This window comes from Cataglyphis hispanica, chromosome 3 (genome assembly GCF_021464435.1).
Source record: "Cataglyphis hispanica isolate Lineage 1 chromosome 3, ULB_Chis1_1.0, whole genome shotgun sequence".
Taxonomy (NCBI): Eukaryota; Metazoa; Arthropoda; class Insecta; order Hymenoptera; family Formicidae; genus Cataglyphis; species Cataglyphis hispanica.
Genome location: NC_065956.1, coordinates 10,584,131 through 10,610,716, shown reverse-complemented (window position 1 = coordinate 10,610,716; position 26,586 = coordinate 10,584,131). Strand labels below are relative to the sequence as shown.

The following is a 26,586-nucleotide window of genomic DNA, read 5'->3' as shown; positions in this document are numbered from 1 at the left end:
CTGCCATGTCTATCTTTTATAAGTTCTCTACTTAATATTTATACAGGGTGTCCTAGACCACCCGTACACCCCTTTTCTTTCAAAAACTAAGCATTTTAGAGAAAAACGTTTTGAACAAAAATTGTATGGTTTTGAGGGGAACATAAGATGGTGTCATTGGTTTGACCTTGGATGGCGTCAAGTCAAGGACATCTTTAATTTCTTAAATGGAATCCCCTATTTTTTATTACATATTCTTATAGCTTATGTCGAGAGTATTCCTAAACACTATAATAAAGTATTTTTTCATTAAGAATTTTTTGATTTATTTTGTATCTTAATCTGACATATTTTAGTGTAAAATATAAAATATCTCGAAAATTATTTAGTTTTCGATAATTGTATCGTAATACTTTCATATACAGAATAATAAGATGAATCAAATAGCGTACAGAAAATAATTGTTTTTTTAAAAAAAAGTATGCAATTATTTGCAATTATATTTTTTTATAACAATTATTTATTTTTTCTTTACACTATTTGATTCATCTCATTATTCTGAACATAAAAGTATTACGATACAATTATTCAACACTAAATAATTTACGAGATATTTTATATTTTATACTAAAATATGTCAGATTAAGATTAAGATATATATATATATATATATATATATATATATATATATAAAATGATGTTTGAAATATTCAATGTGCCACTTAAAATCGAGATAAGAATGGCTTCGAAAAAAAAAAAATCATTCTTCTGAAAGTAACGTATCCATGAAAAAAAAACTCATGACGAAATTAATTCGTTTCGCCCGATTCGTTATATCGCGGATATGTCAGAGGGCAATGCGAGGAGGAAAGAAGAAAATATATATCGGAAGGGATGCGTTTAGCTACGGTCCTGGGCGCGAAACCGCCCTCCGTTTCGAGACGACACACCGAACGGATCGTGTCGAACCCTTTTACCTCATCCTCATAGACCATGCGTCCGCCCCGAACGCGTGCGTGCGCCATTCACTTAGGGTAAAATCCATCGATGCACGGCATCCTGTTTTTTTTTTTTTTCCATTTCCTACCGCCTGCTACAAGAGCGCGATGCGTATCGGAGAGGATGCGATCCTTCCCTCTCTCATGCGCACGTATTAACCTTTACAGCGAAATCTCAGATAATACTAATACGCGACAGACATTCAGTATTCATTCCCTTGGACATTCTTACCCTTGGATTTGAATCGTCGACGCAATTCCAACATTTTATATATAAAAGCTGAAAATCTTAGCTTTTGAAACTATTTCTTATGACATTAATCAAACTGCATGAACGATTTCAAATTACCTGCGCATCTTTTATTCAGGAAGTTTTCTTGGGCAATTTAAAGTTGATTCTTCCTTGATAAATATATATGGTGCAGAACATTTATAGATTTTGCTATTGAAGATTGAGACGTCGTCGCGAATCAAGATAAACGATTCAGATATAATTCTTAGGGAATAACGATATCTTTCGAGACCATTCGACCGAACATAAAGTACACACTGACTCGCGGGCTCAAAGAGGAAGTTCCTTCTTAGAGTTCTCTTCCGAGCTGAAACGCATTAAAGTTTCACAGCGGGCGATAAATCAGACCGCGATGGACGCGTTCCATTTTGGGACGAACAAATAAACAACTGACCTCGTTCACCATAGTAACACCCTTATGCCGGTGGCGTGTCCCCCGCGGCTGACAGAAAAGGGAGAAAGGGATGCAGGAGAGGGGAGAGAGAAAGAGAGAGAATTAAAACAGAGTGTAAATCAATGGCTCGGCCTGAACATTAAAGAATATAGGATGACGCGTGATATTTTTATGACCAACGAGTCGTGGGAATGCAGTTGCAAAGAGTCGAAATAGCTTTCAGGAAAAGATCGTGGAAAAAAAGAATTAACCGAAAGATTTTGTACTTCTGGTCTTTAAGTTTTTTTTTTTTTTTACGATATCTTTTTGTCGTCGCACTTATACTTGAAGAAAAATGCACGGCCAATTTCTCGACACGCTATTTTGCTACTGGAGAGTTAACATTCAGATCTCAAAGTCGTACAACAGAAATTCAATGGCATAAGCCAGCGTATAGAATGGAGTAGCTTTAATTCTGACCCTTTCATTCCGCGTCCCTTAGAGAGGGTCACTAGGCTATTTTCGCAACCCTTGCTCGCCAATCTCGCCTATTCATAATCAAAAGGGTCGCGAGATTCTCGGGGCTTTTAGCTTAGAATAGATAAACAATCGCGACAAATTATCCCTTTCGACGATTTTGTCTTAACCTTCTTGAAATCCTTTAAAAGAGGATTGCAAGTGGATGGGCTTTATGTACATAATTGAATCGCTTATTTCGAAAGGCTCGCGAGGGTTAATTTTGCAGGAGACGCAGAAAAACTGCCCCGTAAGACATTTTTATTCATAAAACTTCAACGAGATTATTCATCAAGATCCTGATAATTCATAATGTGATATATATCGTTGCATTAATTAACATAAATTTCTCTTTCGAGGGAAAATTGCTCAATTTCTCTTCTCTAAAAATTAGGCTAACCAAGTTTCGTAAAAAATGTATCTCTTTCCCTTCTCAAATAAGCGAATATAAATTATTACGCGACTTTATCTATCCGATACAATATTTTTCGAGGGGAGAGAGATTTGATTTTTATTTATAACTTCTCTGTGCATTTGCAAGTCCTATAAATTACTCGATAATGCATCGTGAATAAGCTACGATTACGAAGATATTATACCGGATCGAGAGAAACGTTCTTTAAGACAGTTCTGGAGGAGGCTGCGTGGGTGCGAAATGTTTGCGTGCAAGAAAGTCGGGAATTTCTGCAAAAGGCATTACAACTGACCGACTAACAGTATCCACATCCTCCTCTTCTCTCTCTCGTATTATGCCCGATGTTAGTCACTCATTGTCGATAGTAACATCATCGGATCAGTAACATCGCGCATAAATATCAAGAGCCACCGATATAAACAGCTCTGTCCCTCTCTCTTTCTCTTTGCCGACGCGAAACTGATAACGAATCTAAATTTATTGCGTCTACTTCGCCACGAATTTGCAATTACATTCGAAGTTACGAGATTCTCGATTTATTGTAATTGCCCCGGTCGGCATTTTAATTATTTTTATATATATTTTGTTATATTGAAGTTTGAATATTAAAATTCTCTATTCTTCCAAATATTATTGAGCAATCTTGAAAATTGAATCTTTTTTATCAACTTTATGATATAAACAAACTTCTGTACAATCCCAATTGCATAGAAAATTAATTAGCATTAATAAATTACCTGATAAATAAGAAATTTGTTGTATAATAGCGTTAAATAATGATTATATGAGCTAATGTTTGGAAAGTAAATATATTTATGTTAAACTTTATTAAGATTATATATAATATCCAATATAATAGATTGAATAAGAATATTTATATAAATTTAGATGATTTTGTATACAAAATAATTCTTAAAACACACTGAAACAACTGAATTCTAAACAACTTAGTGTGAGATTTTTTTTACATAAAAAAATTAATTTTAATCAAAATTTTAACATTAATTATTAATATTGATATATTTCAAAATAACATGATCTCATCTTATCTCCGACGATTAACGATCGACAATTCCCAATGAAATTGGTCAGAGAATCCATAGCCGCGGGAAGCTCCTTAATATATTTAATAACGCCGCCACCCAATCTCGCGTCCCAGCGGCGGCAGCGATTTAGGGGTAAACCCTTCGTAAATTTACTACTCGTACACAAGGCGAGGCGTACACACGAAAGCGTGGAATGTACTTCGGCAAAAGAGAGAGAGAGAGAGAGAGGGTGAGATTGTGTGTCCCAGCGATACGCACACGAGATCGGCCAATAATAGACGTGCCTTATCGTTGTGTGGCGCCCGGTATTACAAGCACCAAAACGGTCCCTAGCCGTATATCAACCGCCCCCTTCCTATCGCCGTAGTCCCCGTTCTCTCTTCCTGTCGTCTCCCTCGTGCGCATTTCCCTCCCAATCGCCAACAACCACCCCTTTGGTCAGCTCTCCGGATTTTTCTCGCCTTTTCATCGCGGGAGATCGTTTCGCGGCAAAACATCCATAAAACTGGTCCCTTTAGAACGAAAACGAGGCCCTCGTTTTCAAACTGCTTTGGCGTCGCCAGCCTCCTTCTCTTTTCACTCCGCTTTCTCGTCCCCTCTTGATAAAACCGGGCGCGCCAGTTGGTCCGCGTGCGCGTTTACGTGCGCGATTTTACAATAAAAAAAAAAAAATTTCCGCATCGCCTTGGGAGTGATCGAGCATTCAAGCCGATCTTGCCTTCTTCAGTTTTTTATAGAACGTATACCTATAACGAGTACATTCGATATGTAACGAGCCTGCGCGAAATCCAAGACGGAATGACGAAAACATTATGGCACGATCGAGGCAATCATCTGGCAGCTGTCTTTATTAATTTTCACCAAAAAAAAAGATTTTAATTTTAAAATATGGCTTATGCCATATATATTATGATTGATCTATTTACAATAATAAATAAAAAAGCTTGTACGCACCATGCTATATAATTATTCACATGTGTGAAACAGAGAAAGAATGCTATCTCATATTTTATTTTTCTCATGAAAAAAATTCTACAGAATTTAATTTCTCTCTTTTCTCGCTTTCGATGGAAGATGAGAAGCGGATATGATTCGTTTCGTACGAGAATCATTTAAACGTCGCACATCCAATCTAACAGCCCACCAGACAGTCTTGTCCATCGCGTCAATGGCCGGCGGATCCTTGGCTCCTGGATCTCTCACGGTTTTACGGACAGCTTTTACGCGCTGAGAGTTTTTCCGGCGACCCCAGGTGTGTCTGGTCTGGCTCAGTGGAGCGTGTTCCCGCTGGCATAACCCACAGAGGACATTCGACGAGTAATTATTGTCCGCTGCAGCCGACGGCGTAATCTTCACGGCGAACGAGTCCGCTGGATCAACTCAACTCGATCTCGAGTCCGTATCAGTACAGATAACGTCACGTCGAAACACTCGGCGCGTTCCCGGCGTTCTTGTCGCGAGGGACGTCCGTATTGAGAGATCGCCTCACCCGCGAGCCGCTCCACGTTCGACGAGCGGCGACAAAAATTTGCCCGGGCTGACCTCCATTCTGCACACGGCGATATCACACTTCACGATCGGCTTGGCAATATGGTGTAAGCCGTGCCATCGTCGCTCTCGGCGAGCTCGTCCACCCGCGCTGTATCGCGGCGTAACTATTTTGCGGTCGCACGATTACCGTGACGGCCGTGACTACCGTGTGACCCGCGAGGAAATTTCATTCCCCTTGCCTCTTCCCCATCCTCCCCCTCCGCCCACCGCCACCCTTCGCAGACACGGAGTCTTCCTCATAAACTGACGATCGACAAAGTGACGAAAACAATATTTTAATTTGTATTTCGCATGTCGCAGACAGAACAGACATCGTCGAGCAGAAGAATGGAAAGAGAGAAGAACATGTAAAGTGATTTGGAAATTTTTTTTTCCGCCACTATATTGAAGATACGTTAATCACAGATTTATATCCATCTTTTAATTTATTTAAAATTTAATGTTACATATAAATATAACAAAGAAAAAAGAATGAAAATTTTTAAACCGCGAAGAGGAAACGATAACAGACGACCAAATGGCATTTTAAATATATTGTAATTATAATATTATTGCGAAGAATTAGAATGTAAGAGTAAAATGAAAATATATACTCAGGTAATTTATGTTTCGCATGCCTCGCGATGCATCTACATTAACGACGACATCAACGCGAATATAATAATAATAAACTGACAAATATTGACGTTTTCTTCGTTATCGTGGGATTTGCGCGCGAAAGAATTGAGTCCTTACGCGACACACAAATCGAGATATTGCGCTTAATAATAATAATGTGCGTCGCGTACGGGTGCGATGCGGAGCGTATTGCGACACGCGCGTGCGATAATCGGCGGAGAGAGAAACAAATTGGAGAGGACGGAATTAAAATGTGCAAGATAAGGCGTCGTCGTGAAGCGAAGATGACCGATGACTTTAATATCGCTCGCATGACTAAGACGATATAAGCTAAGCTGTTAAGCGAAGAGAGAGAGAGAGAGAGAGTAGCAGGAAAAGAGAGGCAAACAGAGATAGAGAGTTGCGTGGAATAATTAAATTTCTAAACTTTTACGACAATTGAAACGCATTCCACCGAGCTAACATAATGCCTGTGCGGTCCTCGTTCCAATTTACTTTGAGAATTTCAGCAATTAAAGAGCCCTTTATATATATATATATATATATATATATCCTTCTCTCTTTCTCTCTTTCTGTTTTTCGTTGGCATCATTTTGTCCGCGTCCCTCATCCCGGTAATTCTGCGCAATCCGCATTTATTGCGGGACCAAACGGTACCTCTCTCTTTCTGCAGTTTCGGTCCTTCCGTACATTTCGCTCCGATTCCCTTCCGTTTCTGCCTCCCTCCCCCTGCCTCATATAGCTGAAATTACATATGCTCGTGTATGATCGGACCATAAGAATCACTGACCGAAGTTCCTTCTTGTGAATTAAAATGAATTACTTCCTATATTTTGGAAAGGTTTTTTTTAATAAAATTCTTAATAATAAAATTTAATAATAATAATAATTAATAATAATAATAATAATAATAATAATAATATATAATAATAATAATAATATAATAATATTAATAATAATAATAATAATAATTTAAAAATAATAATAATAAAATAATCTTTTAATAAAATTTTTAAAAAAATTCCAATTCTCTTTTTATTTATAAAGCCCATGTTCACATGCTCAGAATATATATCATTAAAAACTAATTGTTTAATATCTGTATTGTTTTGCCTGAAAAAATATTTTAAAAACCCAATCTAATAAAACTGTGTTGAAAACTTCCAAGTTTTAAACTTGGCCGCTAGAAAGAACACTCGAAATCTCATTATGACCTTCGTGAGGCTTCTCGCTCGCTAGGAATCTGTTTCACGCGGTTTGATATAATAATAAACACCTGCCATTATTCCCTTAAACACACGCTATACGCATCAGGACGTATAATAGTTGCGTGTCCTGAACAAAAAGATTTCGCCTTATCGCATCTAAGATCGAAGCGCGTATTAATCCAGAGCGCACCGTTACCGGGCCGAATTGCAATTGTAGCAAGCCTGGAGATGTCTTATCGGCTTCCGGCATTCTGACTCAGAGCCACGTCCACGACTGTGTAAATGGAAATGAGAACAGGCGCGACTTCCGCGATAAAACATGCGAGCTGCCGAACCGCTGACCGTGCATTCCAGCGACTAAACTCGAGTAAGCTCGCCGAGCGCTCGGAGTTCTTTCGCATGCCTCATTTTCTTCCAAAAGTCTTCACATACGGATTACGCGAAACGTCTACACTAATGGACGATCGGACAAATATCATTTAGACGAGAAATAGCAAGTGAATATTTATTTGGCACGTTCATGACTCAATAATGTTCTTTGCATATTGAATATATTACCTTTACAAGAACTAATTGAATAAAATGATTTATTAAATTGTTCTATTAAAATAAAAACATCAATTGCTATTAACCGAACAAAAAGAATATTTTATTACACTTTGCAGAAAAAATTTACTGCTTTCTGTAAAAGAAACTAGCAGAATAAACCTGTGATAAAAATATACAATTTTACGAGTTAATTTAAAAAAAAAAAGATATCCTTTTAATTTCATGTTTAAATAACTTTTATAACTTTCGATGCTATCTCGCTGATAAAACACCTGCCATTTCTCTCAATTTTGTCATCTAATATCTGTGATTCTGGGTCAGCCCGGCCTGTAGAGAATTCTCGGAAGCAGTTGTATGCTTACGAGCTGTTCGGCGAGGGGTGGAAGGGAAAGAGAAGTCGAAAACCGCGCGCGGTCGTAGATCGCCGCCCCGAAAATGCTCGGAATAGCGAGGGGCTGATTCGGCATGCCTGGGACAATGCCTCAGTTGGTCGGAGTCCCGAGGCTATATATCGCATAATTACGGCGGCGACGTAATTTATTAAAGATGCGGAGTTATAACGGCGGACATCTTCCTCGCGCGGACGCTCTCACTTTCCTCTCACGGAAGCGGCGAACAAGTTTGCTTGCCATTTAATCGAAAGCAGCGACGTCGCAACTGCTTGTCAACAAGCAGCGTATGCGCAAAAACGTCACGTAAATTTAAACTGTGTCGCAAATGAAAATAGTATCTATATTTACAACGGGCGAAAAAATTGCGAGTCTTATCGCTGTTAGCTAGGATGGGCTAGTTTAGCTTTATTTATATGCCGATGGCTTTTCTTACTCGTCGATTTATCTATATAATTGTGTACCGTTTTTGCTGCCTTTAATATTATTGATGCTATTATACGCCAACGCTACAATATATTAATACAAGTTATATAGAAATAGTATGATAACGGTCAATTATCGCACATTATCGTTTCAATATTTTAGCATCAATTATTTTTCTTTCTTTTTTAATAAGTGAAAAGATATAAATTATTAAATGCAGCATACTTTTCCTAATACCGATGTAAGCGCAAAATATCGACATTTTGCTCGATATAGTAATCCTACTAGTAAATCGAGGGGAGAGAGCCAGCTCGCTCGAGTAAGAGTGACCGAGGCCTCGATCGGATGACGAGGATGAAAGAGGGGTCAGGAGGGAAGCGCGTGAAACAATAAGAGAGGTTTTGGAGGGACGGAGAGAAAAGCTGGCGCACACGATGATCTCGTATCTAACTATATAAGCGAGAGAGAAAATGTAGCTACAATAGCCGTAGAGGATGGAAAATGAGAGACAGAGAACGGGAAAGTAAGAACGAGAGTGACGAACGGATAGAGGGAGAAGCATCGACGAAGGTTGCAGGGGGATAGAGAAAAAGAGAGAGAGAGAGAGAGACAACAAACGAGAGGTTCGGCAAACTGGATAAAAGGAGAGAAAGAGAGACGGTGACGGAGACCGAGGGGGAGCGAGACGGAAGGACTCGCAGAGTCCTGACCAAACTCACCGGAGCAGATCTCCGCCGCAACCTGACTAACTCCGGGTTGAATCCACCCACCCGTGCAGTCGACCTGTCCTGTTTGCCGGTTAACTTGACCGCCGTATTAGTTGGATGAACCTCGAAGTTATCTTTTTTTCTTTTCTTTTTTTCTTCCTTTCCGCACTGCACCGCGTTCCTGCTTCTGGTTCATCCGCGATTGCATTAACTCGACGCAAATATAAACGAAATATCGTGGACATATAACCCTCTCGTGCTGTACAATTTTATTAACAGCGTTGTACGCAGCTGCTTTTTATATCTTACGATTAGAAATAATTTAAGACATATCTTATATATATTATATATATTTTCGTAAAATTGCAATGTATATAAATACGTTAAAATATAATATATTTTATGTATTAATATATCTTAATATATTATATGAAGTTTGTTAAATAAATGAGATAGACTAAATTTTTTGTGTTCTTGTAGCTGCTGTATATGTTTTTTGAAACTTGATAAAAGAGATTAATTCTTATCTTTCCTTTATTTTAGCTTGTTTTCTTTTTTTTTAAGTTTGAATATAAAGTATTTTTATCGAAATTAATTTAGAAATAAGCTGCGTGTATTTATATAGTAGTTGTTACTTGAATTTTGTCTATTAAGTGTATCATGCATAGCTGATATAATCGAAATAGAATTTTATATTATGAATATATATATATATATATATATATATATATATATATATATAATTCGATAGCCATATTTTAATTAAAAATCATTTGAGACTCACCCAATAAATTATTCACGTGAAAGCTGACCTGAGATTCAAAATTAAAATGTGATACGAACTTTCATTTAAAATTAACTCTTTCAAAATTGATATCAACATATTAATATACAATGTATAAGAAATAAAATTCGACATTTTTTGAAAAAAGACTTGTTAATGGAATGTATCAATATTAAAATATTATATAAAATAAAAATATGGATGTATATATATATATATATATATATATATATAACTAAAATAAAATATTAAGCAAACCTTAACATTCTACAAAATTTTTTTAGGATAGTTAAATTTTGTCTTTTTTTTAGTATTGCTTATACTGCTTATACCTTCATATCGAATTTGAAAAATATCAAATTTAAATAAGCACATTTATATCGCTTGCTTATTAATCAATACAAGTTGGCGCAAAAAAAATTATCATTTTTATATATCAAGTTCTATAACAAATAAACTAAAAAATCCAACACAAGTTTTGAAAAATCTCTTTCTACAATATATGTGAAAAAAAGTACTTTAAAGCAAGTGGCAATAATTCTGTTCAAATCTTATAAATAACTAAATATAATAAATTTTTTACATTAATTTAATTCACAGTTACGAAATGAATAAATATCTGGAATATCAATTTTTTAATTTATCAAGATTTATTTATTGAATCCGTTTTAATATTAGTTTCAGTTAAATTTTCCTCACATACAAGTAATAAACTATATCTAAAATATTCATTTTGAAGATCTGTATGAATAAATCTGTTTGAACAAAAAAAAAAAAAAAAAAAAAAAATGAATGATTTCTTCTTTTATGTAGTCGAAATAAAAAACATTACGCATACTAGTCAATCGCAAGAGTTAATTCGTCTGATCGCTGTTCGTCTCCAAAATATCCGACATTGCGGACTCTTGCTACATATCGCGTGTGATATAAAAATGGGCTCTTAATGGTCATTTCTTGCCGACCCAGTTCAATAAGCATGCCATAAGGTATCCCGCGAAAGAGGGACATTTCTGTCTAGGACAACGAAACGGTTCATGAAAATCCCGGGGGGGGGAGAGAGAAAGAGAGAAGTATCGGCGCCGCGGCACCGATTTCCCCCGCTTGATCCGTCGCAAACACGATTATCAACGGCGCGCAAACATTTGTCAACCGCCATCGAGCAAACACTCCCGGGGACAAATATTTATCGTCCCCGTAGATGAGGCAAAACGATAGAGAACCGAGGCGGCATGGCGACCGATCCGCGAGCCGTGTCCGCCAGGCGACACCGGGATCACGCGGATGGCTGGACACAACCGTCGCCGTCGCCGTCGCCGACGTTGATTCCCGCAGCATGATTCCGGTTACCGCGTTACCTAGTCGTGCTCTCGCGGAGACCGGTGGTTTAAAGTTATCTCTCCGGCGCGGGCCAGTTTTACGAGCCTGGAGTTGCATTCTGCGTCATGAAACTCCCGGGGTAGCACTCTGTCGACCATGAGCGAAGCTCGTCTCCCTCTCCTTCTCCGTCGCACAATCTCCGTACGAGTGCTCGTCTTTTCTCTTTCTCTCCTTCTTCCCCCTCCTTCTACAGAATTTTCTGCGTCTTTGGATCCTTCGTATACATCGTGTTTCTCTCCTCCCGTTCTCCTCGTCTTCGTCTTTACTCGAGTTCATACTATCTATGTATGTATATATATTTATCTTGCTCTCTCACGTACAGCTCGCATTTACCTCGGCCTTTCCCTCCCACTCTCGCAGATCTCGGAGATCCGATCTGTCGGCCGTCCTGACCACCGATCGTGATCGCCAGGCTTGTAATTACATCGTAATTTATGCGTGTTACGGTGCGCAGCCAGCCTGGCCAGTGGGCCTCCAACGGACCCCACCGTTTCCCGCGTCGCGCCGGCGAGCTGCCCCCTCGCTCTCTCGAGGATGTGGATTTAAATGCCGCGCTGCGTTTCGTCGACGATTGATTCTCCGATCGTGCCGACAATCGTGTGGATAAGTGTGTTTTACCATGCAGAACTCTTTTTTTTTATTTTTTTTCTCTCTCTCTTTCCTCGTGCACGATGTTATATCTCGCCTCTTAGATTAAGCTCGGCGCAACTCGAAGTATTTTAGATTATCGCGAGACTTCACATTAAAATGCGCCAGTCTTGATGTCAAATAAAATTATCTCTAACAGAATTTTGTTTCAAATTTAATTTTTAATTTTTGCAATAAGATCGAGATCAAAAATAGTGCTCTATATATATATATATATATATATATATATATATATATATATATATATATAAGCGATGATATTCCGAATATTTCGCTATATGAGAATATCGATTTTAAATTCATCGAGATATCATTAATAGTAGCCATATTTATTCACAGTATATCTATCGAGGCTGTTTGTATGCTGACGTGTCGACATTCGGGACGTCCAGTTTAGGTGAAAAGTTTCATGCAAATTTAAATAGAAGAATCGTGCAAAAAAGCGCCCCGTATCCCAGCATGCGGTGGCTGCTCCTGCCCATCCGCACGCCTACGCGTTTACTTGTCTGGCTCTCTACGAGAAAAGTTTCTTTCGATATCGCGCTTTCGAAAAAACATCGTTACCGCAGGCAGCAGACCGAGTGGATTTCGCTTGGGGAGTAATTCTGACCCTCTTCGAGTTTTATTCCCAACTCCATTGGATGCTGCAGGTAAATCGACTGGTTTTACGCAACGAAGACCGCCTGAATCGCTTAACTAATGTCCATCGGGACACCGATGTTCTCGAACAAAGTAATTCGGAAAGTTAAACCGATTTTGTAAAAAAAAAAAAAGCAGTAACGATATATGGTAATAAAAAAAAGCACTAACGCCAATGGTGAATCAATTCTATTGCAATTTTATTATTGCCTTTTATATTACGAAATAATAACGCGATAATATATTACATTTTTTTGTATCGAAAATCGGTTATTTCTCGCTGAAACTTTAAAAATGGAAACAAAAAATAATTTAACGATAATTCTTCTTCCATCCAAATCTATAATCCGTACACATTCGAGAAATTGACAGGAGAATCATCTCCTGTGTTATCATCCTACGTCGCCTTTTTGTTTTTCGCGAAGCTTGATCGAAGGGCGGACCCCGTGAGTTTATTCTGTGATTAAAAAGCTGACTCCGGGTTGTTTTCGCGAAGCGACCGTAGGGTAAAGAGGACAACAACGTCGATGAAGGGAAGGCCGTTGAGGGTGGAGAGGGTGAGGAAGAAATAGGAAGAGAGAAAGAGACGAGAAGGTAGACGCGGCGCGGTAGAGCGCGAGGGAGAAAGAAGGTAAGAAGGGGAGGTGCACGGAAAGGAAGGCAGAGGGTTGGAACCGGGTTGATGGGAAGCGAAGCGAGAGACGGCGAGCTGGGATTATTGTGTATTCGGTGGGTATTACAATGGCGCGGGCCCCGGGCTCCAAATATATTAGTTAAAGGGGATGCACAGACTGAAAAACAGATCCTAGGATAGACCGAGAGAAAAGCGGCCGCCGCCGCCGCGAGTTGTTTGCGGTGTTAAGCGGTGCGTAAAACGAGAGAAAGAGAGAGAGAGGCGCGCTTCAATGTTTCAGCGACTAGAAAATACAACACGGCTATAACGATTTTACTGGGAAAATCCGAGGCAACAAAGGTTTGCACGATCTACTCTCTGAGAAGCTAAGTCGAGCGTTTCTTAAATAAACCGAGATTTATAGGACTTATGTATCTCAGAGAGGATAAAATTTGTAAAGATGTCTTACGCCCTCTACGACGCGATTCAATAACAGCAATGCGTTGAATGTAACACTCCGCAATGGCAAAGCAAAATCACTTACAATTAATTGTTGCGTACATATATAATGTGGAACACACAAATTAGAATGTTTAGCGCATAAAATATTCACATCGTACACTTATCTGTAATTTGTGCCTTAAATAGTTACAACGAGAATCCGCTATCTCTCGAAGCAGTAAAGTGACATAAGCGAAGATTACTCTTATTAGAGAGAAGAGCTCCGGCTAATCAGGCGCACATGCACTACGAGAGAGAGTGGCCGCAAACCGTATCGTTGCCACGGCGCAAGGTGGATTGTCGCTCCGGCGACGCATTCTCACGGGACGAGATTATTCCGGAAGCGATATGGCTCGAGCTATCTCTCCTCCGCTCGAAGGAGATCCATTTAACATCGAGCGGTGCAGCGACATAGCGCGAACGACGTTGATCGTCTCGAGAAGCGGTGATTAGAGGGAGAAGGAGGGCGAGAGGAGCGGGGGAGGGACGAATCTACCGTCCCGTCGCCCGTAGATTCACGACGTGTCCACTCTCTGGCGAAGGCCCTTGAGAGCCGTCTATGCCCACGGTGCAGAGCTAGGCTACTCATGCAAATGAGAAACGCGCGATCTCCAGCGCGAATTGGAATATCGAGGGAACCCCGGGGGAGAGATGCGAATGGCCGCTGCACGACTTGCCATTACCCGCGCAAACTTGCGCGCGATTAATAGGCGTCATAACAGCGCACCGTTATGCATCAGCCAAGCGAGTAACATTTTCATAAAATAGAGCTGATGACGGATATATAAACAATGTTGGCTGAAAGTACGGAGTGTCTCTATATATTGTAGATTATATTTTTTGCTTATATTATATTTTTCTAGATTATTTTTTTTTTTAATAATTATTTATTAAAACGTATACGTACAACTTTTTCCCCTCAAATGTCTTTCATTGATTTCAGCTGATTGTGCTACTGGAATTTGTATTATCTGCGGGGTGATAACAATACAATACAGTCCGAGCCAAGGGCGATATCTCGCTAGAACAGTCTCGTTTCAATGAAGCGTTACTTCTCCCGTAGCTACGGCGATATAAAAAAAAAATCTCGCCTACTCGAGCGTGACATCGAGTTAGCCCATGCGGCTCCAATCTTTCCCCGCTTCTCGCTCCCTCCGCAGCATCCCACCCACTCCTTGCTTATCTTTTTTTCTCGTCAATGACGTGCCTCGTCTCAATCGACTCACGACAGACCGCGCGATGCGCGAGCTCGTATTTCTGGTTCCTTTGATTCCTCGGATCCTCGGGGGGAATGGAGCGCGTGAAAGGGAGGAGGGGGCGATGGTGCCACCGGATTGAAACTTTTCTCGGAATTGGATGTCAGATCGAGAGCGGAGGCACGTCAGCTCCTTATCATTCTACTCGCAGGCGCGAGTGTGTCGAATGTTTAACGACGGTCGAGGACGGTTTCGTGTTTCCGAAACTGGTCCGCCGAATCCTCGCCTCGTCTCGGCACAGCCTCGCTACTCCAAAGCCGAGATGCCCGTTCTCGTTTGTGTCACCACTCGGCGCATTAAGGCACGGAGGTTCTGTGATGATTTATATCGACGCCCACGAAAAACTCGCGGCACGCGAGTACTTTAATATTTTTACACGACGTCGTTGGAAATCAACCATCTGTCACATTAGAAAATGTATCTTAATGTCTCATGAGCCTTGTAAATTAATATGAGATACGAATATATGATACATATGTTCCATAATATTCTATCGCAAAAGTTCATCTGACATTTATACTCGCAGGTAAACGCAATGAATACTCTCGCATGTATAAAGTATCCAAGAAATTCAGCACGCTTTCTCTCAATTATAGATTCTTTAAAAAAAAAGTTTAAGAGTATAATTCTCTTACGACTTTGAAATGTTACATATTCTAAATATTTTGCGCCTCTTTTCTTTCTCATGTATTTCCGCTATCGCGTATGTACACGAATAGGGCTTTCAAACAAGATAGTTTCCGGGTGAGATCGATGACGTTTAATAATAGTGACTTACTGTACTATACTGTACTATTGTTAAAGAAAACTATTGTTTCACATTCTGTCATGATTTTATATCGATATACTGGTACCACAATATCATGTCTCCTTTCACTTCTACGAATTTATTAAATTATACGACATTATCGAAATGCATCATTGCTGGCAATTTGTTACCGTAGATGATATCTCTCTCTCTCTCTCTCTCTCTCTCTCTCTCTTGTCCCAATCGAACATGTTCGACAAATTCTGAGGCCGTTGACTACCGATCGAGGCTATTGCGTCTTGGTAATGTTGCGAGATAAAATCGACTCCAACGATCGAGAGATTCGACTGAACGATCATTGTTATTTACGACGTTTACGATCGTGTCGACCACGAATTTCCCGCGTACCATTCACGTATATATGACGCCCCGTTTCTTTATCGATAATTCCTTACTAAATTACTACACATTCAATCTTTTCGTATTGCTGCAAGTATACTACACATGCACACATACATGTACAAATATTATTTTTATTTTGCATGAATTTTGATTTATATAAGTTTTTTTTTTAAATAAACGCTTTATAGACTTTAATACTGCTATTTTATATTTATTAATATATTAATTAATATAAAATAAATAAATGAGAAACACAGTACATTTATATCGAATAAAGGTCAATCGATGGCGATATCTAGCATTTAGGAAAATCATCTAACCGATTGAAAATTCTATTGTTCAAATGACCAAATAGAAATTGTCCACCTCGTCCTCGGAGGATTATCGTTTTTCAATCCGCGCAATTACGGTAAATCGCACAGATAGGCGGCGTTAATCGTCGTAATGTTTCACGGGAGATCTCGGACGAGGCACGGCGCGGTTTCAGCTGTCTTTAATAGTAGGCTTTCTCTATTCATCTCTGTAATTATATACATAGAGACAGAGGAGACGCGGCTGCGGATCACCGCAGACGTTGCCGATGTCCGCGCGACGACGGCAGATTTTTTGCCGCGACGATATAATCGACCGTATAATCGACTTCTAGGAGAGAGCTTTTGTAAATCGATGACGCGACGCTTGAGATGTAAGAATAAAGTATACAAGGAACAAGATATATATATAAAGATTCAATTAGAAATAGCTACTACATACATAGTGAGACATAAACAGAGGTAGAAGTCATAAATATGTATGTGTGCAAAGTGACGACAAGTCTCTTTTTTCTTTTTTTTCTTCGTGAAAAAAAAGAAAGTCGAAAAGAATAAATGCCAGAAAAAGACAATTTAATTAAAGGAAAATATTTTTTTATTGGAAAACAAGATTCTCAAATTATGCTTCATTCAAATACTACTCTAATTGTAGAAATAAACGTAATTAATTTTTTCTATTGATATTTCGGAAAGTTTTAATTTCATTTGACTTTACATGAAATAGTAAAATCAAAATACGTATTTATAGAAATTGTCATCGTTATGAAATATTACCGTTAATAGAGATATTTGATATTAATAATATTCTGCGAAAAATAATATTATTTATGTATGTATATGTGAGAAAGAAAGAAATGTCAAATATCTTAAAAAATATAGTCCAGTTACGACGTGAACATGGCTACGCTTGTCGTAATGATATTGATTTGAAAGTTTCTCATAGCTAAAAGTTTCACGCAGCTATTGCAATGATTATGTAACAATTTCGATATTCAGTGAAAACGAAACTCAAACGCGGATCGCCGGCGAGTACTTAAAAAAAAAAAAGACTCTTGAGTCCTGTCGTTACTGAAAAGACGTCACGGTCCCCGAAGAAAACGAGAATTATGATCTTGCTGGAATATATATTGAGTTGAAAACGCGCGCAAATTTCCGCGTTCGTGTCTCTACTATTCTCGATGCCGTTTCCAGATATCGATAGAGCGCTACGTCTCGTCGCTCGATTTCGCATAGAGGCAGGTAAGCCCTCAAAGTGAACAAACACGACTCCGTTTTCAAATGTCCATCGAGTATGTCACCGATAAGTAATCACCGAAATACAAAGTACAGTCCTTATCAATGTACAAGTGGAAGCCGAGGATCGCATTAATGCCGCAAAATAAAAATTTTTCACGAAAAATTAGAATTTCGTAACTCTTTGCAGAATTAATTTTTGCGCGTGCACTTTTCTTTTCGATTCATCCATCTCTCTCTCTCTCAAGGACACCGGCCTGCCTAAATCGGCCATCGCATCTCGCACGTGTGACGATCCCCAGCGGATGCAGACAACACGCAAGCTGCGCGATACCTGCTCCTCCTCGTCTCGTTGCTCCCAAGCTCACCTCGGGTCCACCACCTACACGCTCCGAGGAGATGGAGGTACACGTTCCTGCACTTGGCAGTAATCGAGATAAACGTTTCGCACGCACTCGATTCGATATGCCCGCCTCTCGTTTCCTAGACACGGCCGAGAAAACAGGATACAAAGTTAATCTACGCGCCGTTTCGTTGCGTAAGATAACTCGCGCGATATTTAGAAGCGATCTTCCCACGCTCGACCGCGATACCGGTTACATCGCGAACTTTATAATCCGTAAACATCAGCAACATCGATCTCGCGGAATTACAACGCGCTCTATCGATGCGCAACCTTTTCGGAATTTTGAGGAAACATGTCTCGTATGCCTTTTAGAAAGAGAGAGAAAAACATTCATCATATACTCTTTTATTTTCAATTATAAGCCTTTTTTATTTCGAAAATTTTTACCAACAATTTTAATCGTAATTTATTTGATATATATTTGTTCCCCGCTGTAATTTGATTCCATAGAGAAAAAAAATTATTTAGATTGCAGTTGAAATTAACTAGCCGTTCATGAAAATGATAAAGGGACGAGTAAATTTTGAATCAACCATAAATTAAATGCAATCAACTTCTGATGCTTTTAAATTCAAAAGCTAATAAGGGAGATGCTATGGAGATTTGTTTTCGAATATCGATCGGCGTATAGTTTGATCCTGGTACCATCAAGTCTCAGAACGACGTTGTTTGTTCTCGTTCCGCGAGATGAAACGAAAAGGTGAGCGATATCATCGCGATGGAGGATCGGATATTTCGTCGAGAAGCCTCATCGAAACGGATGCCCGCCCATCGTCGGTAAAATCGAACGAACGCGGTCGACATTTACGATAGGAACGGCGACGTACACGTGCGGGTTCTCTCGGAGAACCAAGTCTCGGGTCCCTCTGAGATCCGCAGTCGCGGAACCGAGCCAGAAATACGTCGGATTTTTTGCCCCGCTCCGATCTCTCCGGGGAAAAGGCGTATCCAAAAGGCGGCCACGAATTCCACGGAATATCTTCTCGATAGGCCGGGACCTTTCCGAGAAGACCCCGGGGCCACGCAGTTAATTATTAGACGCGTGCACACACGCCGTGGGCCTTGTATTTGTCACTGGGCGCGTTTGCCGGGTCGGGATCGGCAGCCTTTCCCGGGCCAGCGATGATTAAAGGGGCCCGCCTGGACGAAACTAATAGTACAAATTTATTCATTTGCATCGGCTGTCGTGGTTAATTGCCCGGCCATTAAGTTCGACGGTCCCCGTCGACGCGAGCGTCGGCGATCGTCGATCGCGGCCGATCGGCTGATTACGCCATCGCTTTAATGACGATCGATCCGTACTTTTTAATACAGCGGGACTAATAAACGGTCGTTAAAAGAATCACTTACTGAAACAGGGGGTAGATCGCGTAATCGCGCGCGCGCGCGCAGGAGAGCTCGTCGATTATGCAAATCGCGTGGCTCTATCTAACCGCTCGCCGGCAATTGTAATTCAAAATGAGCTGTAATTCGTAGCGCGGGATATATTATGGGAAGGAGAGGGAATAATGTTGAACACCGCCTATCGATATTTACTGTGGTCGCCACTCATTACGCGCGCGCCGTTTTAAATCGATCCAAATTACGTAGCGCGAGACTGTGTACCGATCAATTAATTTTATGATACCGTAATACGTGAGACAGTGCTATATAAATGTATCATTATATATTTTCGAAATTTCAAAATGAACGTTAAAATATAAACGCCTGAAATACACACACCGCCGGATGCGCTATTTTAAAGAACCGAGTTCCTCCACCGCCTGCGTCCTTATCCCAACGTGTACATCTCGCCTTCATCGCGGATGAAGGATGCACACAATGCATGCAATCGCTGGCGCGTATAGCGAGGAGAGAAAAAGCAGTGCTGGAGAGGCGTACTTAACGGGGCCATTGGGCCACGGTCGCTTTGACGCCGGGGTAAAAATGACTGATAAACGCCGAGAGTGGCGAAGTCTAGTCGTGTGCAGCTGGGAAATTATGCATCGACTTTCCGCCGCCGCGAAAGCCATGAAATCCCGGCGGATTATGCTGTCGCGAAATGTCAAGGATTTGAGCGGTTCTCCTAACGCAATGAGTAATCATTCAAGAGCAATTTACCGGCAACAACGACTTTACGCAGCTGAAATTGATCGCCAGGATTAACCGTTCTAATATTATTTAAAATTGCGACAAGAAATGTCAATGTCTGTTACGCAACAACGCACAATTGCACAAAAATACCATTTTTGAAAAAAAAAAAAAAAAAAGAAAAAAAAGAAATATAAATCGCATTTCGCGCGTCCCTGCGGAATACTTTGCCGGTTTCGAGATCTCCTCTTATTTGATCGTATGCTCGGAATGGTCGTCCATTTGGAATATAGAACAGCCGGCTGCGGTAGTAAACGAGAAATCCCACAAAATCTCCGCGCCGTTCAAGGAAAAATCTACCGGGGACCGATTCACGATCACCGTCAAGGTGGCGGCTACGAAAGAACAAGCGAGAGAGAGACGTGAGCTGTACCTGAACGATTTTGGCAGGTCCCTACGTACGGCAGGGCCCACCATGTGCGAGTAACACGAAACCGCAGGTGCGCATTCTCTCTCTCTCTCTCTCTCTCTCTCTCTCTTTCCCTTTCTCCCTCTCGATGGACCATTCTATCAAGCTGCTATCTGGTCTCGGTAGATTCTGATGCACATCGTCCTCGGTCTCGGGCACAATCCGGTAGGTCTATTGTCGTCTTATAATCGATGCTAAATACGCTTGGAAAGCAGACAGCAGGTATGAGGGAGACACACCGAAGAAATGGACGGCGAAGAGGAAAAGGACGGCAAGACAATATCGGGATCCCGTGTAAATCGAGCTACGAGAAGGTGCGAGAGGGTGGCCAGGTATATAGACGGAGATGTACCGGTAGGAAAATAAAGATAGAAAAAGGGAGAGAAAAAGAGGTAAGGAGAGAGAAAGAGAGACAAACGGCGAGGTGCAAGATATAGAGAAGGGAACGAGAAGGGCGCCCTATAGACATCCGATACTGTTCTCGGGCTATTGCTTTCTCGTGTGGTCGAGCGGACTACACGTCGATCCGCGTATACACACACACACACACACACACATACGTCATATGGTTTTATTTGTGGTTACCGAAATTACAGGTTGCGGAAGGGCCGCGGCGGCGATGTAACACACCGCTACGCGGGAAAGGAACAGCCGATCGATACCGACGACAATCCGGCTCGGATTAGAGACAAGAGAAGTCGCTTCTTGTCTCTCGTTTGCGCAGCCGATGAAAGCCACCGGTAAAAGTCGATTCAGCGCCGAAAAACCGACGCTTTGATGAGGGAGCAGACGGATGAGTACCCGCTGATGATAGGCGAGATCTGTCTCGGAGTTTCTAGCGAGGCTTCCGCATTGCTAATTCGAGGCAAACAAGGTCGCTGATAAATTGCGACCGTCGATGACGATTGACGCCCTCGCGGTTCCGCTGTATTTAAATTTTAATTTTACAGTCGAGCGCAAGTCGATCTCGCGTGTTGAAAACGATTTCATATTGTTTTACTCGTGAATCTTTTGCGTAAGATGAGACAGCGACGATCTGAGCCCTTTATATCCCATATTTTATAAAAAAGAAAAATACGGTATTAAATAAACATAATCTTTTACTAAATCACAGTCACTTTTCTAAGAGCAAGAAACACTTATTCTCACTTATCTTCTCGATATAATAATTTTTCTCTTACTTGCTTACATGTTTGTTCAATTTAGAGAAATTTATAACTCGTCAAAATATTAATTTTGTTTAGACAAATAAAAATTTACTTTTTTATATTTCTAAATTTTTAGAAACTAATATTTTTTCATTTTTCTAAATATCTTTGTATGCATTATCTTTGTATAAAAGGTACAGTAACTGTGTAAGACGTGAGATTCCAATTGATAAGCGTCGACGAAGAGGAAAAACCTGAATATATTTTCGCAAAGAATACAGAAATCTAGAGTACCGAATATATACAGAAATCTAGAGTACCGAATATATACAGAAATCTAGAGTACCGAAGCAAAAAAACACTCTAGGGGAGAGGCGCACCAGGAAGGATATATCGGTATGGAATGGTGTAGCGCAAAGCGTATACAAATGGCATTTCAAAACTGATGGTTCGTGACGAGAGTCGCGAACTATCTCCTTATACAGATAGTAGCGCGTAGTAGATGCGAAGAAAAATCTGGACGCAAAAATGACATCTCCCACTTCGGAAGCTGCAATTATACTACGACGTATCGTTGCAAATTGAGTGATTACGGAAACCAGATTAATCCGAACGAGAGCTCGCGTTTTCCACATTCAAGCGGATCGAGAATATATATAGCTTATTGTTAGTGACCGTAAATAAAACATGATCTTGCACGATACAAAGTTTCATTATTACAATTTTTATGTCTCGTATCTGATCCAGAAATCTGGCTCTCTCATAAGTCATTTGGATGACCCCATGGGTCATCAAAAATGTCCATTTGAATAATGTTTAGTGCGTATATAAGATTCTAAGAAATTACATTAATTAGTCACTCTGTTTCGTTCTCGTACACACGCACACATTTTCTCTCTCTATCTATAGAAATAGATAGAAAAAATTTAATCAATCAAGCAACGTCAAAGGACGCAAGTGAAAACCGATCTCTCGACTCGTACGCTTTATTAATAAAGATAATTGCGAGATATATCGTTGAATAGAGCAGAACAGCAACTACGATAGTGACCCACGTGGCGAAAAAAATGGATACAAGCAAAAATGCCGAAGCGCGATAAGAGCCGCAGGCATGGCAAGAGGGAGGGGGGGGGGGGGGGGTGGCGAGGATAATCGAAACCTCCGTCTTTGATCGGCGATAACCGCCTTCCTTTGTATCCGCAACTGTCACGAGTGCGTAATCACTTTTTCACGCGATAAACTATTTGAACTGCGTAGACGAGACCGCGCGACAAATTGGCACATTGCGTGGTCGTATCAGGGACTGCGGCGATAACGGTACGTGAAAAATGCATCTCCCTCCCTTCGATTTTCATCACGTAGGCGGAGAAACCGGTCAGTTGCGCCGTCCATCGCAAAAATATTCTGTTACACAATATTCAGAAGCCGCGACCCCGTCCCATCTGTCATCTCCGACGAGAGCATTAACGCGCGCGCGAGCGCGAGCGCGCATAAAGAAAACCGCTATCTGCATAAAACACGCGCAAGACGAGCGATAATGTTGATCGCCTTTACGCTAATCGCCTGATGCGCAGCTTTGCGCGAATCGTATTCTATTATCGGTCACGACCGAATCGATAAATCAATTAATTCCGTTCCTCATCGATGCTCGAGACGCGCAAATTGATACGCATTAGCGTTTATCGTGTCGTCATGCGGTGTATTAAAAAATTGATTGACGCAACATTATGAAACGAAAATTCGATCGCACAAAGACATGAAAGAATCAATCTTTAGGATTGTGTTCGCTTTAAATATATATAAAATGTAATCTTGATCCTTTTCATTCAAAAATAATCCCGAGAAATGGAATTAAACGTATCGTGTTATCGATATCTAATACAATATTCAGATCATGAATAAATTTTTTTCAAAAACATCAAAATATTAGAAGATACATAAATAATAATTTGTTAAATAATTTGTTAAAATATCTTCAAAAAAGATATCGAACATTTTTTAATGATATACATTTTGATCGCCCATCGATCGTAATAACATACATGGAGCATTGAATAAGGCTACGTCAGCCATCATCATCGGTGAGCGAGAGCTCGGACCTCTAGAAGAACCTCGTTAAACGCCGTCTCTCGCGATCGGAAGCGTGGATCTTTTTTACGCGCCTCGTAAACTCGGAGACGCGTAGTCGTCAGCGCGGCTGGCTTCTCACCGCGCTCCCGTCATGATACGACGGAGAAAGAGATAAAGATAGAAAGAGTGTGTGTGTGTGTGTGAGAGAGAGAGAGAGAGGAGAGAAAACCACACGCGGGAGGCGACATGTTATCGGCCTCTCGGCAAGATAACCGCAAACGATTTCCCCGTAGCGATCGGTGTCTATCGTCTCTCCGGCGATGTTCCCCGCGCCTCGCGTCTCGGCCGCGCGGCGTAAATCGCGCGGTTCCCGCGGCCTCCTTTAATCACCCCGCTCGTCTTTCCTCGCGGTAAACGTCGCCAGATGCTCGAACGTTATCTTCCACACCGCGTCTAAAGAGCTTTCCACCATGATGACGTGTCGCCTTTGCTGAAGAAATACATATAATGTCTACGGAATATACTCTGTACATTTAGTCATCTTTATGATACATGTATTGCGAAAAAAATGAAACAGAAAAAATCTCGAATAAGGGCGATATATCGTCGTGTTAAAAGAAAAATTGATGCGTACCCAGAAAAATATTTTAGAATTTATATTAAGTTTTCAATTTAGTCGTAATGATTTTTATAAATATGATTAAATCGAAATCTCAAAAATATGTATTTTTTCAACTTGCTTTACTGGATTTATAAATTTATATTGATTAATACGAGCTCTCGAAATTTCAGAAACAAAATTTTACGCAATATCTTGATATCGAAAATTAAATAATTTCTACATAAATTAAAGATGTAAGATACATCTTATTTATCAACTCAAAATGAATTTATAATTAATCCTCGATCATCAAGATCATTAATGATGATTCATCATATCAAAGATTGTTAAAAATCGATGAACCATAAATTAAATCGTATCGATGACGAGAAAACTCGATTATCACGATTTACTTTAGTACTTATTAATTTAGAGGGAATAAACTATCTTATTAACTATTATATTTCATCGACATTGTGTGGAATAAATCAAGGAGCGGATCTCTCTCAAACGACGACGGTCAACATAGTCTGAATTCCGTGATCGTCGATCGATCCGAACATCAGATAATCTTCGAGAAGAATATTTTAATAGTAAGGTTCCCACACATATATAGAAGAGATCCCGCTGGTATTTAGGATGGCACAAAGAAAAGGAAACGTTCGGAAATCTGACGCTCGTCTTTCATTGCGTGACATCATGTGTATCTGTCAGGCAATGTCAAATCTACGTTATTTTCATGGAATTGTTACGAGAAACTCACAAAATTTGATCGAATGGAGATGCAACTATAATGTCGTGAATTTTTTGTCCCTTCAGCGCCTGTGGCATTTTTTTACTCGATTTCAATATTTTTTTTTTTTCTTTTTTTTGTGGGGGGGGGCGGCCAGATCTCTCTTTTATTTACGCGAGATCCTCGGTGCATGGATTCCAAACGAATGATTCATGTCTGTGCCGGAAATACATCTGATGCGCACCGTAGCGTGATTAATTCGACGAAAAGGCGAGCCCAACTCGCTTGATAATCTGACGTAAGCGAGAAACAATTCTTTTCTCCCGCGATAAAAATTAAAAACGGAGCAATATTATGACAAAGGGAGAAACGCGCGTGTTACATTACATAATATTAGGATTATTCATTGAAATATCACGCGCATGTCGGCAAGGTTTTACACACGAGCTGTTAATATTGAGACGCTTCATTATGCAAACTAATGTTTGCAATTTATGCGCAATTTAAATGTGACTGCGGTCACTTAAAAAGATTATCTCTTCAGAAGAATACACGTGGAACAAATAGATTTACGCCTGTCCGAGTTCACGGATAATTCGTTAAAGGCATAAATTCATGCCGTTGAGTAGTCTGCGGAGTGAGAAAAAAATGTGTCGTAGAATAATTATTAAGAATCCTAGAAAAACTCTCAAACCATATATTCTGCGCGCGCGCGCGTCTTGTCGTACAAAGAGATTAAATCATTCGCAACGATATTCGCGCGGTAACATCATCGCGCAAAATATCCGTATGTCCATTTAATACTAACGATAAATATAAAGAAAATTCGTTTGTGAGATCGTGCGATCAATCCTAGAGACTGTTTTACGCGGAAAAGACATTCGCTGGAAAAAGAATCGAGCATCCTCTCGACGTTCTCACGATCGCGTTACGTTCCGCGCGTCGGGACCAACGATTTATGTCGGTCTCGCGAGGGAGCAAGCTTTCGCTTCTCTCGCGCACTAGGAGCGGAGAAGCGAGAAGCGTCGCATCGAGGTTGTACGAGAGATACCTCTCGGGCCGCCGCTTGCACCCGGCGGCGATTCGTGTTTATCACACTCACCTTGACTCCGAGGACGGTGTGGATGGCCTCTTCGACGCGCGCAAAATTCCCCTTGCCGAGGGGCCCCAGCATCTGATACTTTCCGACGCGGACCAAGGATTTCTTCGCGGGTGCGACAACGATGTTGCCACCGCCGCCGCCGCCGCCACCGCCACCGCCGCCGCCGCCGTTCTCCGTCGCGTTCGTACGCGTCATGTCACACGCGCATACAAATTACGCGTAGTAAAAACCGACTCGAAAGTTTTGCCACCTCGTTAGACGTAAGGTCGGATCACTCGGGTTAGGTTGTGTATAGTGATGCCTTTCGATTTCGCGTGCACGATACGCAGCGCGCGCGCGCGCGCGCGCTTTATTACCGCTAGAATCAGGTCCTCGCAACACGATGCGAGACGATGCGGACGATACGCG

General features: G+C 40.7%; 1 protein-coding gene across 1 annotated transcript in view; it reads right to left on the bottom strand.

The window, feature by feature from the left end:
* The window catches only part of LOC126859424 (hormonally up-regulated neu tumor-associated kinase homolog), a 203,692-nt gene extending 177,319 nt beyond the window's left edge, over positions 1-26,373 (bottom strand). Inside the window, exon 1 of the mRNA XM_050610701.1 lies at positions 26,179-26,373. Within this exon, the coding sequence (XP_050466658.1) occupies positions 26,179-26,373 (195 nt within the window). The remainder of the gene's footprint in view (positions 1-26,178) is intronic.
* Between the last annotated feature and the right edge of the window lie 213 nt (positions 26,374-26,586).